At 44.1% G+C, this 11,298-nt stretch overlaps 4 protein-coding genes across 4 annotated transcripts; 2 read left to right on the forward strand and 2 right to left on the reverse strand.

Moving 5' to 3' along the window:
* Positions 1–687: 687 nt before the first annotated feature.
* Positions 688–2,718, forward strand: EAE98_009070 (uncharacterized protein; the record flags this gene model as incomplete). The annotated part of the gene is made up of 3 exons (XM_038956691.1): positions 688–854; positions 904–1,273; positions 1,327–2,718. 3 exons carry the CDS (start codon positions 688–690, stop codon positions 2,716–2,718), a joined length of 1,929 nt encoding a protein of 642 aa, XP_038807061.1.
* A 639-nt stretch (positions 2,719–3,357) lies between these two features.
* On the reverse strand, positions 3,358–4,551 carry EAE98_009071 (uncharacterized protein; the record flags this gene model as incomplete). Its single annotated transcript, XM_038956692.1, has 3 exons — positions 3,358–3,715; positions 3,772–4,232; positions 4,288–4,551. 3 exons carry the CDS (start codon positions 4,549–4,551, stop codon positions 3,358–3,360), a joined length of 1,083 nt encoding a protein of 360 aa, XP_038807062.1.
* Positions 4,552–5,813: 1,262 nt separating this feature from the next.
* On the reverse strand, positions 5,814–7,301 carry EAE98_009072 (uncharacterized protein; the record flags this gene model as incomplete). The annotated part of the gene is made up of 2 exons (XM_038956693.1): positions 5,814–6,561; positions 6,631–7,301. 2 exons carry the CDS (start codon positions 7,299–7,301, stop codon positions 5,814–5,816), a joined length of 1,419 nt encoding a protein of 472 aa, XP_038807063.1.
* A 1,285-nt stretch (positions 7,302–8,586) lies between these two features.
* On the forward strand, positions 8,587–10,117 carry EAE98_009073 (uncharacterized protein; the record flags this gene model as incomplete). The annotated part of the gene is made up of 4 exons (XM_038956694.1): positions 8,587–8,689; positions 8,775–8,892; positions 8,948–9,719; positions 9,773–10,117. 4 exons carry the CDS (start codon positions 8,587–8,589, stop codon positions 10,115–10,117), a joined length of 1,338 nt encoding a protein of 445 aa, XP_038807064.1.
* Between the last annotated feature and the right edge of the window lie 1,181 nt (positions 10,118–11,298).

Genomic DNA, 11,298 nt, shown 5'->3' on the forward strand with positions numbered 1-11,298 from the left:
AAATTAGCTTCTTATGCCTACAATTTTTTGGCTTCTGAAGGTCCAGGTCATATCGCAGCAGTCTAAGACCATAGTACATCAATATGCGAAACACTCTTATTCACAGGTGGATCTTTTCGAAGACAATGAATTCGAGCAAGGGGAGTCCGAGAACGGGTCACAATAAGTGAATAGTTAAAGGATTTTCTTTGTAAAGTCGGCGACGACCGAAAACTTTCGGAAAAATTATACTGCATCATGGTAAGTAGATTGCTTCACAATAGCTGTACCTTGAGCTCTTGAATGTGATAAATGCAATTTCAGATTTCCTCAAGATACGCATAGATTTCGTAATCATCTCCACTCACAATCTATTCTTGAGCATTCCGAACCTGTCACAGTGTTTCACGTCGCTAGGGTCCAATAGCGGGTAAAGGAATCTAGCGATATAGAGTGTCCCTAACAATCATTCCTGTATCAGTATTAAGAAACAACAAAGCCGCGAATCCCCCAAAAGCAGGTCAATATCAACTGTGTCCACATTCTGACACACTTCAAAAATTTATCTTTCTCATCTCAATACCATCGGCGGATGATAGGATATTGGTAATTCGCGACTACGCGACTCCTATAAACACCGTTTTGAGATACCCTTTTCTGGGCTGTCTGTTGCGAATTGGAACAAACACCAAGGGCTGAATATTGACAATGCGGTCTCTCACTTCCAGGACTAGTTCGGCCTTACTGACAGTATGGGGACTATTATCCATATCGTTGATGCCCTCGCTGGGTCAAGCAGATAAAACTGCTGGGGATTATTTTGTCCATTCGCTGCCGGGCGCTCCGCCTGGACCCTTACTCAAGATGCATGCTGGGTAAGTTACATTCTCCATCTCAGAGATAAAGCTAACACGAGGCTTGCAGACACATCGAAGTCACCCCTGACCATCACGGAAACATATTCTTTTGGCATTTCCAGAATAGACACATTGCGAATAAACAGCGCACCGTGATTTGGCTGAATGGGGGTCCAGGTTGCAGTTCTGAAGATGGAGCTTTGATGGAAATTGGTCCCTACAGAGTAAAAGATGGATCCAATGGACCAAAACTCGAATACAATCCAGGTTCTTGGGATGAATTTGCGAATGTTATGTTCGTAGATAATCCGGTAGGAACAGGATTCAGTTTCGTGGACTCGGACAGCTACGTTCATGATTTGCCCGAGATGGCAGATCAATTCGTCCAATTCTTGGAGAAATGGTTTGCGCTATTCCCAGAGTATGAGCATGATGATGTGAGTATAATACTGTTCAATTGTTACTATACAGATCACTAACTACTTCAAAGTTATACATTGCGGGTGAATCTTATGCAGGACAACACATTCCCTACATTACTAAAGCTATCCTGGAACGAAACAAGAAACCTGACACAAAACATCCGTGGCCAATGAAAGGAATGCTAATTGGAAATGGATGGATTTCGCCGGCTGAACAATACATGGCCTATCTTCCATTCGCATATGAGAAGGGGCTAGTCAAGAAGGACAGTGAAAAGGCAAAGAAATTAGAGTCCCAACAAGCCATTTGCACCAAGCTATTGAACGAGAACGGCGGAAGAGACAGGGTCGACAATGGTCAGTGCGAACAGATTTTACAAGAGATTCTGTCGACCACTCAAACCAAGGGCTCAGATGGCAATATGCAATGCTATAACATGTATGATGTGAGGTTGAAGGACTCCTACCCAAGTTGTGGTATGAACTGGCCTCCCGATTTGGTCAATGTTACACCTTACCTTCGCCGAACGGACGTGGTTGCAGCTCTCCATATTTCACCTGAAAAAAGGACTGGATGGACTGAGTGTAACGGTGCTGTTGGCAGCGCTTTCAGAGCAACACACTCAAAACCTTCCATTCAGATTTTACCAGACCTTCTCAAAGAAGTCCCTACCATACTATTTTCCGGTGCTGAGGATTTGATTTGCAACCACATAGGCACTGAAGAAATGATCAGCAATATGGAGTGGAACGGTGGCAAAGGATTTGAACTTGGATCCGGAACATGGGCGCCACGCCGGGATTGGGAATTCGAGGGCGAGGCAGCGGGTTTCTGGCAAGAGGCACGCAATTTGACTTACGTCCTCTTCTACAATTCGTCTCACATGGTACCCTTCGATTATGCACGACGTACCCGAGATATGCTTGACAGATTTATGCAAGTAGATATTGCTAGCATTGGTGGTGCTCCAACCGATAGTCGTATCGACGGCGAGAAGGGTCTGGAGACATCTGTTGGCGGTCATCCTAATAGTACTGCTGCTACCCAAGCCGAAGAAGAACGTTTGGAAGCCGCGAAATGGAACGCCTACTACAAATCTGGTGAGATTGTCCTAGTGATCGTCATTATCGCAGCTTCGGCATGGGGCTATTACATCTGGCGTGAACGACGCCAACGCGCTGGTTACGCTGGAATTTTCGGAGGTGACACTCCTATGGCTTTGGCGGGCGCGAGAAGTGGCCCTAGAGGCGCAGCAGGTCTTGAGAATTTCCGCAACAAACGAACGGCGAGGGACGTGGAGGCAGCAGACTTTGATGAAAGTGAATTGGATGAACTACACGTGAAGTCACCTACAGACGACATGGATAGAGATAGATACAGCGTTGGAAGTGCAAGTGATGATGAAGGCACCACAAGGAGGAACGGAAATGGCAAGGGCAAAGAAAAGAGTTACTCATAGTCTAATGCACTGCACGCATGACGAGTTGGAGGATTGGCAAGTCAGAATTTTCTTTTTATTCGTATGAGCATTAGTATGGGCGCCTTTTGGGATTCGGGCAATCGACGCGATGGGTATGTTACTATCACTATTCTAGACTTGGTTCGATTGGACTGCATTGTGGGAACTGCGGGAGTTCAAATGGAAATGGAAGTGAATGCATTGATGCATTAATGCATTGTAAGACATTTGGTTCTATCGCACTCGTGTGTCGTATCACTGAATTTTAAGGAGTGCGTAAATGTGAGATAGGTTGTATGGTTGACTTTGAACACGCTTCATATCATTACTACCCATATGACCTAATTTTGGAATCCTATTGATCGCCCTGTGACCGCCTTAAACTCCTCTGTAATAACTTCATCTTCTTGTATAACTGTGGCATCCAGCTCTCCCATCCCTTGCTCGATTAGGTCCTGGTTTTGAAACGCTCGGTCTAGGACTACATCTATGCCTCCTTCCACTCAATTCGATTCATATGCCATCTTATAGGATCAAAGATGCCTTCAGGCCTTGGAATTCTCGCCCATATATCTTTATTTATCATTCGCCAATTTTCCGTCTCGAAATTCTCATAGTGTAATCGAATCTCATCTCCATCTACCTCTTCTTGACACTTGGTCTAGGCTTGCACTCATCTGCGTTTACTGGATGTAACATAATCTTATTTGGGTATTGTGGTGTGTTGCTTGCATAACCCTTACTCCAATCGTAGCTAACGGCGTAGGCAAAAATGTTTCCGGTGTGGTTGAAGGCTGTAGCTGAGATGGTTCCCCCAACGGTTGGGTATCCCTTCAATCTATGCTTGGCAATTCCGTCCCAGAAATGGAACGTGCCGTCGGACCCAGCAGTGCTGAAAGTACCATGGATAGGGTGGAAGGATATTGCGTTTACGGAGTAGACGTTGGTCATGTTGTTTGAGGGTGGGTCGCGGTGACATTTGAAAGAGAAGTTCATGCTTTGATAGATTAGTGAGGGGTCTTGAGAAATGCGTTTTGGGGAAAGATTCCATACCTGGCGTCCTTGTCTTCAACATATTGAATGGCACATCTTCCTTCAATACTACCAACGGCGAAGCCAGAAGCGTCGGGAAATAGGCTAATGACTCTAGTTTGCCATTTCAACGGACTTTGAATGGTCTTCTTAATCTTATCTGGCATGTTCAAATCGATAATATTGATAAATCGGTCTGCGGTTCCAACAACCAAAACATTCTTTTGCACATCTAAGGTATAGACTTTATGGTTCATGTTCACCGAAATGACCGGATTAGGAGTTCTCAAATCCCAATACTTAATGGTATTATCCCAAGATCCGGTCACGAGCATCTCGCCGTTTGTTTGAGGGGCAGTGAAGAATCTCGCGGATTTTATCGGTTGATCATGCGCGGCGACTTGCGATACCGTTTGATTGCTTTCAAGATCCATAACACGCGCAGTTTTGTCGGCTCCAGCTCCAACGACTTTCTTTCCATCCTATTCGGCTTTATCAGTATACTCTCTTATAAGCTCAGCTAAAACGTATACATACCTTTGACCAGTGACAGCTAAAGACCGGCCCTTCGAAATCAAATAATGCCCTGCCTTCACTCTGTCCGCTCGACAAGATCTCATATATCCTCACTTTCTTATCCCATGATGCGACCGCTAAATGTTCGGAAACCGGCGAAAAGGCAAGATCGGAAATACTATCCTCGGGAGGATTATTGAGAGGGATATCTTTCGAAAGATCACCGAGAGTATTGGCCGCGCTCGTCGAGGTTGTGGTAGCCGCAGAACCAAATAATCCGGCCATATTTGCTTATAAATATCTGCAAAATCGTCTCAGTAGTATGCGCCGTCTCGAGCAAGAAAGCTTTTTCGCGTCGGTTCGCGTTCGTTGGCGTTGGTCGTCGAGCAATTTCAATTTCACCTGTTTTGCGTGCACGTAATTAAAAAAGACGGCTTCTCCAGGCATCGAAAGCTCATGCTGAAAATCCGCGCTAATGATGTTAGCTAGCTGCACACTAGCGGCCGCACAAAACTTCCCATCCACTACAAATTTTCAATTTTCCATTGGGAATTCTCTGCTTCCTTTTCTTCTACAACTTCTCGCTCAAAGAATCGCATTCGAAGCACACAAACAGAAATATCTTCATCGATGTTTCAATTTACTCTTATGCTTTGGGAGAAAGTCCCCGGACACCCTTCTTTCTAAAAGTTAGGATTGCGGAAACGCGCCGCCATAGAAGCACTTGCGGCTTCTCTTCTACCAATTCTTTACCTTTAATTTCATCCATCCTTTTGCCGTTATTACCATTGCCACGAGGCTTCTTGAAAATTGGATTCAGAGCATGGGAGACCACATGGATGAAGATATGAGTCCGAGCTCTTGTGTAATGTTTCCAACTGACTTGAAGAAGAGTGGTGATGGGAGGTAGAAGACATGTTCCTGATTGGGGTGGGAGTGTTAATGGTAGTCGAGGCTTTTTCGTCGAGATCGATAGTTATGCGATTGCTTTCCTTTGCTGCAAAGCTGGGAAAGTAACTCGATGGGGCTTATTCTTGATGCGAGAAGTTCAATTACATTTTTTGAGTCTATAGCTTATAGGAAAGCAAAGATGTTTTTGACTGAAGGTTGGGACACCAAACTCTAACCCTTTCTTTACCGAAAGGGTCGTCCTTGATTGGAAGTCATTCATCTTAGAAGCTCTGTCGAAGGAGCTGGACTTTGTTGCGATCATAAAAGCAGTTCAGGTGATGATTACCAAATAGAGTCAAGCACTGAATTGGGCCGTGTAAAAAGCGGCTCATAATTTGATGACCACAATTGCGTTATGGTGTCTGATGAACTTTACAAAGCTTTTTTTCTTTTTGTCAAACTTATTCAATGATAATATTATATTAATTTCCATCTACCTGATGTGCAACTCATACTCCCAAAATCCAAAGATGTAGATAGTGATGCAGATGTATGCAAATGACGCCGTTGTCCTTTAAATTTCCCAACCCGTCATAATCCTCATATGGTATCAAGCCGTTAATCCACCCATAAAATGCCCTAGTAAACAATATCCTTCACATAAGCCCACCCAGAACCACTCTCCCAACGCCCGCAACCTCACTCTTTACTCCACCTCTGCTGCTATCCTCAAACTCCTTTACTACTCCCTGCACAATAATCTTCCTTACTCTAGCATCTGCTTTGGTAAACATTTCCGCAATCTGTGGACTGCACTCTTTAGGTGACGATACCAGGCTCATCAACCTTGTATAACAATCAATCAACACATCGCATAGTGTCGCAAATGTCTCGTAGAAATCGGGATCGAATGGTAAAGATGGTGTCAAGAGATGTGTATATTCCTCCCCTGGTAATAAATCGTTCTCACTTGCTGGGAATGATGTTGCGCCATTGCCGCCTCCACTCGATGTACTGCCATTGATAGATTTCGTATCCGAGACATCGTTGCCCATCGGTAATCCTATTTCGGTTGCAGAACTTGTGCGTCGTCCTTTACTTGGAATCATAGTTGAGCGCTTGAACATTTGTGGAAATCTTCCGCGTGATAATGAAGAAGATGTCGATCCATCTGGTGGATGCGCTTGTTGGAAAGATTCGAATTCGCCGAGAAGCGCGTTGAGGGTGCGCAAAAATTCGGAAGGACTTGAAGAATTGAGGTCGAGGATTGCAGGGAGTGAAAGACCGAGAAGAAGATAATTTGTCGCGCGGCGGGCCAGTTTGCGCGCATCGAAGTAGGGCATTCGTTGTAAATCCGGTTTGTTGAATAATAATGTATTGAACCAGTAGACTCTTCCTTCATGACTATTCGAGGTAGCTTGTCAGTATAATCTTTCTGGGGTAAGTTGCAATGAAAGGATGGCGAAGACATACGCCTTTCGTAAATAATCCAGAGTAGATATTCTCTTCGACGCCATCTCTTGTATGTGCTGGTAAGTTATGGTCTCAAGCGTAGGACTACCAGGTTGCATTGGGGCCATTACACCTGGTCCCGCAGGTCCTCCCCCTGAGGATTGATAACCCGTTCCTGGTCTAGCAAGCATCTTCGAATATGGCGTCGTCGAGGTGAAGGATTGAGCATCTATCGATTGACGCGGTAATGTTTCTCCAAACGAATTGGTTCCTGCGGTTTCTGCTAAGACAACGCGATCGTAACTATCTATGCTTTGCCGGGGATCCGAGGGTGGTAATGGAAGGTTTACTGGTACGACATAGGGATTGTTCGCAGCAGAATGCTTTTCGGATGAGTTGGAAGTGGGAAATAATGGAAGATTGGGTAGGAGTGTTGAGTGTAAATGCGCCGTGGAATTATTACGTCGATTATGGCGAGAGGATGCAGAAAAGGAGGGTTTGCGACTGAAGCCCGTTACCGATGGTCTCGGTTGGTGAGTCGGTTGATGTGTTGGACTGTATTTGGACTCGCTTTTAGGGGAACCTCCGCTAGTACTTGGACGATTTGAAGTTGGAGTCTTACTGCCCCCAAATATATTACCACCTTTGAAGAGTCCACCATTGGTATTTGAGGAGGGTGTAGGTCGATGCATCTTTCCGCAATCGTACGCCACAACATCGGCTAATTAGATGTTGGATTTTCCGATGATAGCTGGAGCCCCCACCTTCTCTCGTCTCTCGAGCTTCTCTTCAGTAGAATCAATGTTCACACTCGATGTCTTCTTCGACTGTCGTCTCTTGCACTCTTTCGTTGTCGTTGTCGTCGGTATGCTTGTCTGCTTGTCTGCTTGCCTGCTTTTAAACAACACTTCAAAAGTAAAGAGAGAGAGAGACAAAAAAAGGAATCAAAAGGGATATATATTATCAAATCCTGTTGGGAAATGTGCTAATATTATTTATTTATTCGAGTGGATCAGAAAGGAAATACCGAAGTCTCATCCCCAGACTTCAACCGTAAAAAGCAAATCTGCAGGATGAGGAAAAAGCAACAGATGAAATTGGAAAAAAAAAGGAAGGATTGACTGAAGAAGCAAAAAAAGACTAAACACAACAAAGTACGAGATGATAGATCGAATGCAAAGAGAAGGAAGGAATCGGAGTCCATATCCATATCTACCTATCCTCTTCTTGTCTTATCCTTCATGTCCCATAAGTAAGATGATCTGGGTATCTTGTAACCCAATAGTTTGATTGTTCAGAACCACATAGGTGGTGGTGTATCGCTGCCCATCCTACTTTATCGGTCTATTGACCCCAACGTTCAGGGGGGTGTAAGACGGTAAGGTTGCTTGAATAGGGTTAACCTTACATCTCACATCCTATGGACCTATTCTGTACAGCTGAGCTGTATGGAATAATCATGGCTGCTTCCTGACTGGTTCTTCGTGAAGTCCATCTCCATCCATCTGGAGCGGTTGAAGCGTTGAAGAAATGGCACGCATGATATACTCGAGTACCCAGATACCTAGTAGGTAGATAGATTTGACGAATGAAGCATCGAATATCTACATCATACCTACATAGCACAAACTTTGGCTATGGAGAATTCTTTTTCGTCACCTTCTTTCTTGGAATCTCCGAGGTTGCATATTGTCTAGAATATAGCCTCATGTTCTAATTTTCCAGTTTTTCCAGTTACATGGTACTGTGTAGAACTTGGACAGTGTGATCCATGAATAAGATTGACGAGATTGATTAATTGATTGATTGATTGATTTGATCTGCTGGTAAGCGGTAAAGGGAGGAGATGCCCCGCAACCCCTTCTTTTATTATGAACCTTACCTCGAGCTTACCTAGCCATTTGAAGAAACACCTTTTGGGAAATATATCAATCTTCAAAACCAAAGAATATTCATACTTTCAATTAATTCAGAATTATGGCCAATAATTTCGAGGAAGAAGGTCCATTTGGCGATCCAGCGCCTGAGATATTAGAGGATAGAATATGGGTAGATGGATGTTGGGACTTCTTTCATCATGGTATGTTTGTTTATATCGAGTTCCAGGAAACTATGTTGAACGCTTACCCCTGACTTCATATGCTAACATGTTGACTCTTCTACAGGACATGCTGGCGCCATGCTTCAAGCACGACAATTGGGGAATGAGTTGGTTGTAGGAATTCATTCAGATGAATCAATTCTCGAGAACAAAGGACCTACGGTCATGACGCTACAAGAACGGTAATTCAGGACGACCATTGGACGAGGACTGATTTACTGATACCATATCCTCAAGAATCGCGGCAGTAGATGCCTGCAGATGGGTTACACAATCGGTATCATATGCGCCATATGTTACTTCTTTGCCATGGATTTCTCATTATGGTTGCAAATATGTAGTTCATGGCGATGATATTACATCGGACAGCAGTGGGGAAGATTGTTATCGATTTGTCAAGGCCGCAGGTAGATTCAAGGTCGTGAAGCGAACGCCAAGCATCTCGACGACAGATCTTGTAGGACGAATGTTACTCTGCACACGAACGCACTTTATCAAATCACTTCCCAAGCTCTTGGCTGGGGAAGATGGCTCTGGAACTCCGGAGGAGAGACACACTGAAGGCAAAGCTATGACTGAAAGGATGCGAATGTATGCTACCGATGAAACTGGACTTAAGCCAGGCTCAAGTGTTTGGTTTTGGAAAGCTTCGATTGCGGCTAGGGAGGACGAGACCGAGAACGAGAAGGGAGTCTTCAGTTCATTGATGCAAGGATCTACCCCAAAACCTGGTCAGCGAGTCGTATATGTTGATGGTGGCTTCGATCTCTTTTCTTCGGGTCATATTGAATTCCTTCGACAAGTTATAAAGGCGGAAGAGAAGCTCGCTGAGGCAGAAGGCTGGTACAACAAAGAGGCTGTAGAAGAACGTCTTGGTAAAGGGGCAGACTATGCCCCATGTTTCGTGGTGGCTGGTGTTCACGATGATGAAGTTATCAATCATTGGAAAGGAGTCAATTATCCAATCATGAATATCTACGAACGAGGTCTTTGCGTATTGCAATGCAAGGTATTAAGCGTCCCAAAATATCTCTCCCAGGTTGCAATTCTAACTTCATACAGTATGTCAACGCCGTCATCTTTGGTGCGCCTTTTACTCCCTCCAAGGCATATCTTACAACAACTCCATGGGGAGTACCTGATGCCGTCTATCACGGACCAACAAGTTTCATGCCATTGACTTATGATCCATACATCGCTGCAAAGGAAATGGGAATCTATCGTGAAATTGGAAACCATGAATTTGCATTTGTCAATGCTGGTCAAATCGTCCAAAGAATTTTGAAAAGTCGAGACATGTATGAAGAAAGACAACGCGTAAAGGGAGTAAAAGGTATTGGCGAGGAGGCTCAGAGGACTCGCGAACGATTGGAAGAAGAGCAGCGATTAAAGGAAAACATTGCATAAATGGGTCAAAACCTGAAGGAAAAGTTCAAGGGTAGAGAGGCAGCCATAAAAAAAGTTCATAGATAGAGATACCACCTAATTTTACATAAGATAGAGATAAATATCAGATTAATTGACCAAAGAACATGCCATGGCTTGGTATCCACCGTCAAGATAAAACATTACAGCCAATTGACAATGTTAAATGTTTACAAACAGCGATCTATCAGGTTATGAATGTGCTTGTGACTTCTGATGATACGAATCTTTCTTGCAGTTCCGCATATCTTGAAGTCTCGGTATCCGAGTGTAACCGTTAACCGGCAATAAGCGATTCATATCAAACTCCATTCTTTTCATCCATTTTCATTGGAAAGAGTGAAAATGAAAATGTTCATAATTGACGACATCATATCTGATATGTCCCACAATGCACACACATCCACATCCACATCCAAGTCTTTCAACGCCTTCTTCCTATCATCAACGTCTCCAGTCCCGGGTCCGGCTCCGTTCCGGACAATGAACCGCAGCAAGAATCCAATAAGCCGTGTGTTACATACAATCCATCATTCCTCGCCAAGATATGCTTTCTTATGCTTAGAAGTCAAAACTCGGGGGGTCAGTCTTCTGACAGCAGTCCCTTCTACATGGATCTACTCGTATCTCCCTTTTGAATTCTCAATGATCGGACTCATTGGAGTAGATCTTCACTGCTTGACTATTCCCCTGATATAACACGCCCTTCCCGACTGACTACGATGTACTCCGTGCCGTTGCTTCCATAGTAGTTGATTTTCCATGCATTGCAGTGACCCACCAGCAAAATTCATGACAACTTTCTCGACACGAAATCTTGTACGCACATAATATCTACGAAGTACATGCTAAACCGTCAAGTATTTTTACACTCCAAAGCCATGATTCGATGGAGGACCTGCCAAGTAGACCCCAAATGGGCGGTGGGCGGCGTATTAGAATATAATTGATTGGCTTCTTTTTTGATACATCGCCTCGATTACTCGATGACCCAGGTAGGATTCCCACAGAGATTGGCTGGCTAGTGCCATAAGGTTGAGTTTGAGTTTTCTCTGTCAAATATATATTTTGGTATTTTTATACTTTTATAAATTTATGGGTTTATGGGGATGAGAATCTTATCTGTGCATGTCTGTAGATTCCACTCCCCTGGGTCCCTTCCC

Source organism: Botrytis deweyae, assembly GCF_014898535.1.
Source record: "Botrytis deweyae strain B1 chromosome Unknown BDEW_025, whole genome shotgun sequence".
Classification (NCBI taxonomy): Eukaryota; Fungi; Ascomycota; class Leotiomycetes; order Helotiales; family Sclerotiniaceae; genus Botrytis; species Botrytis deweyae.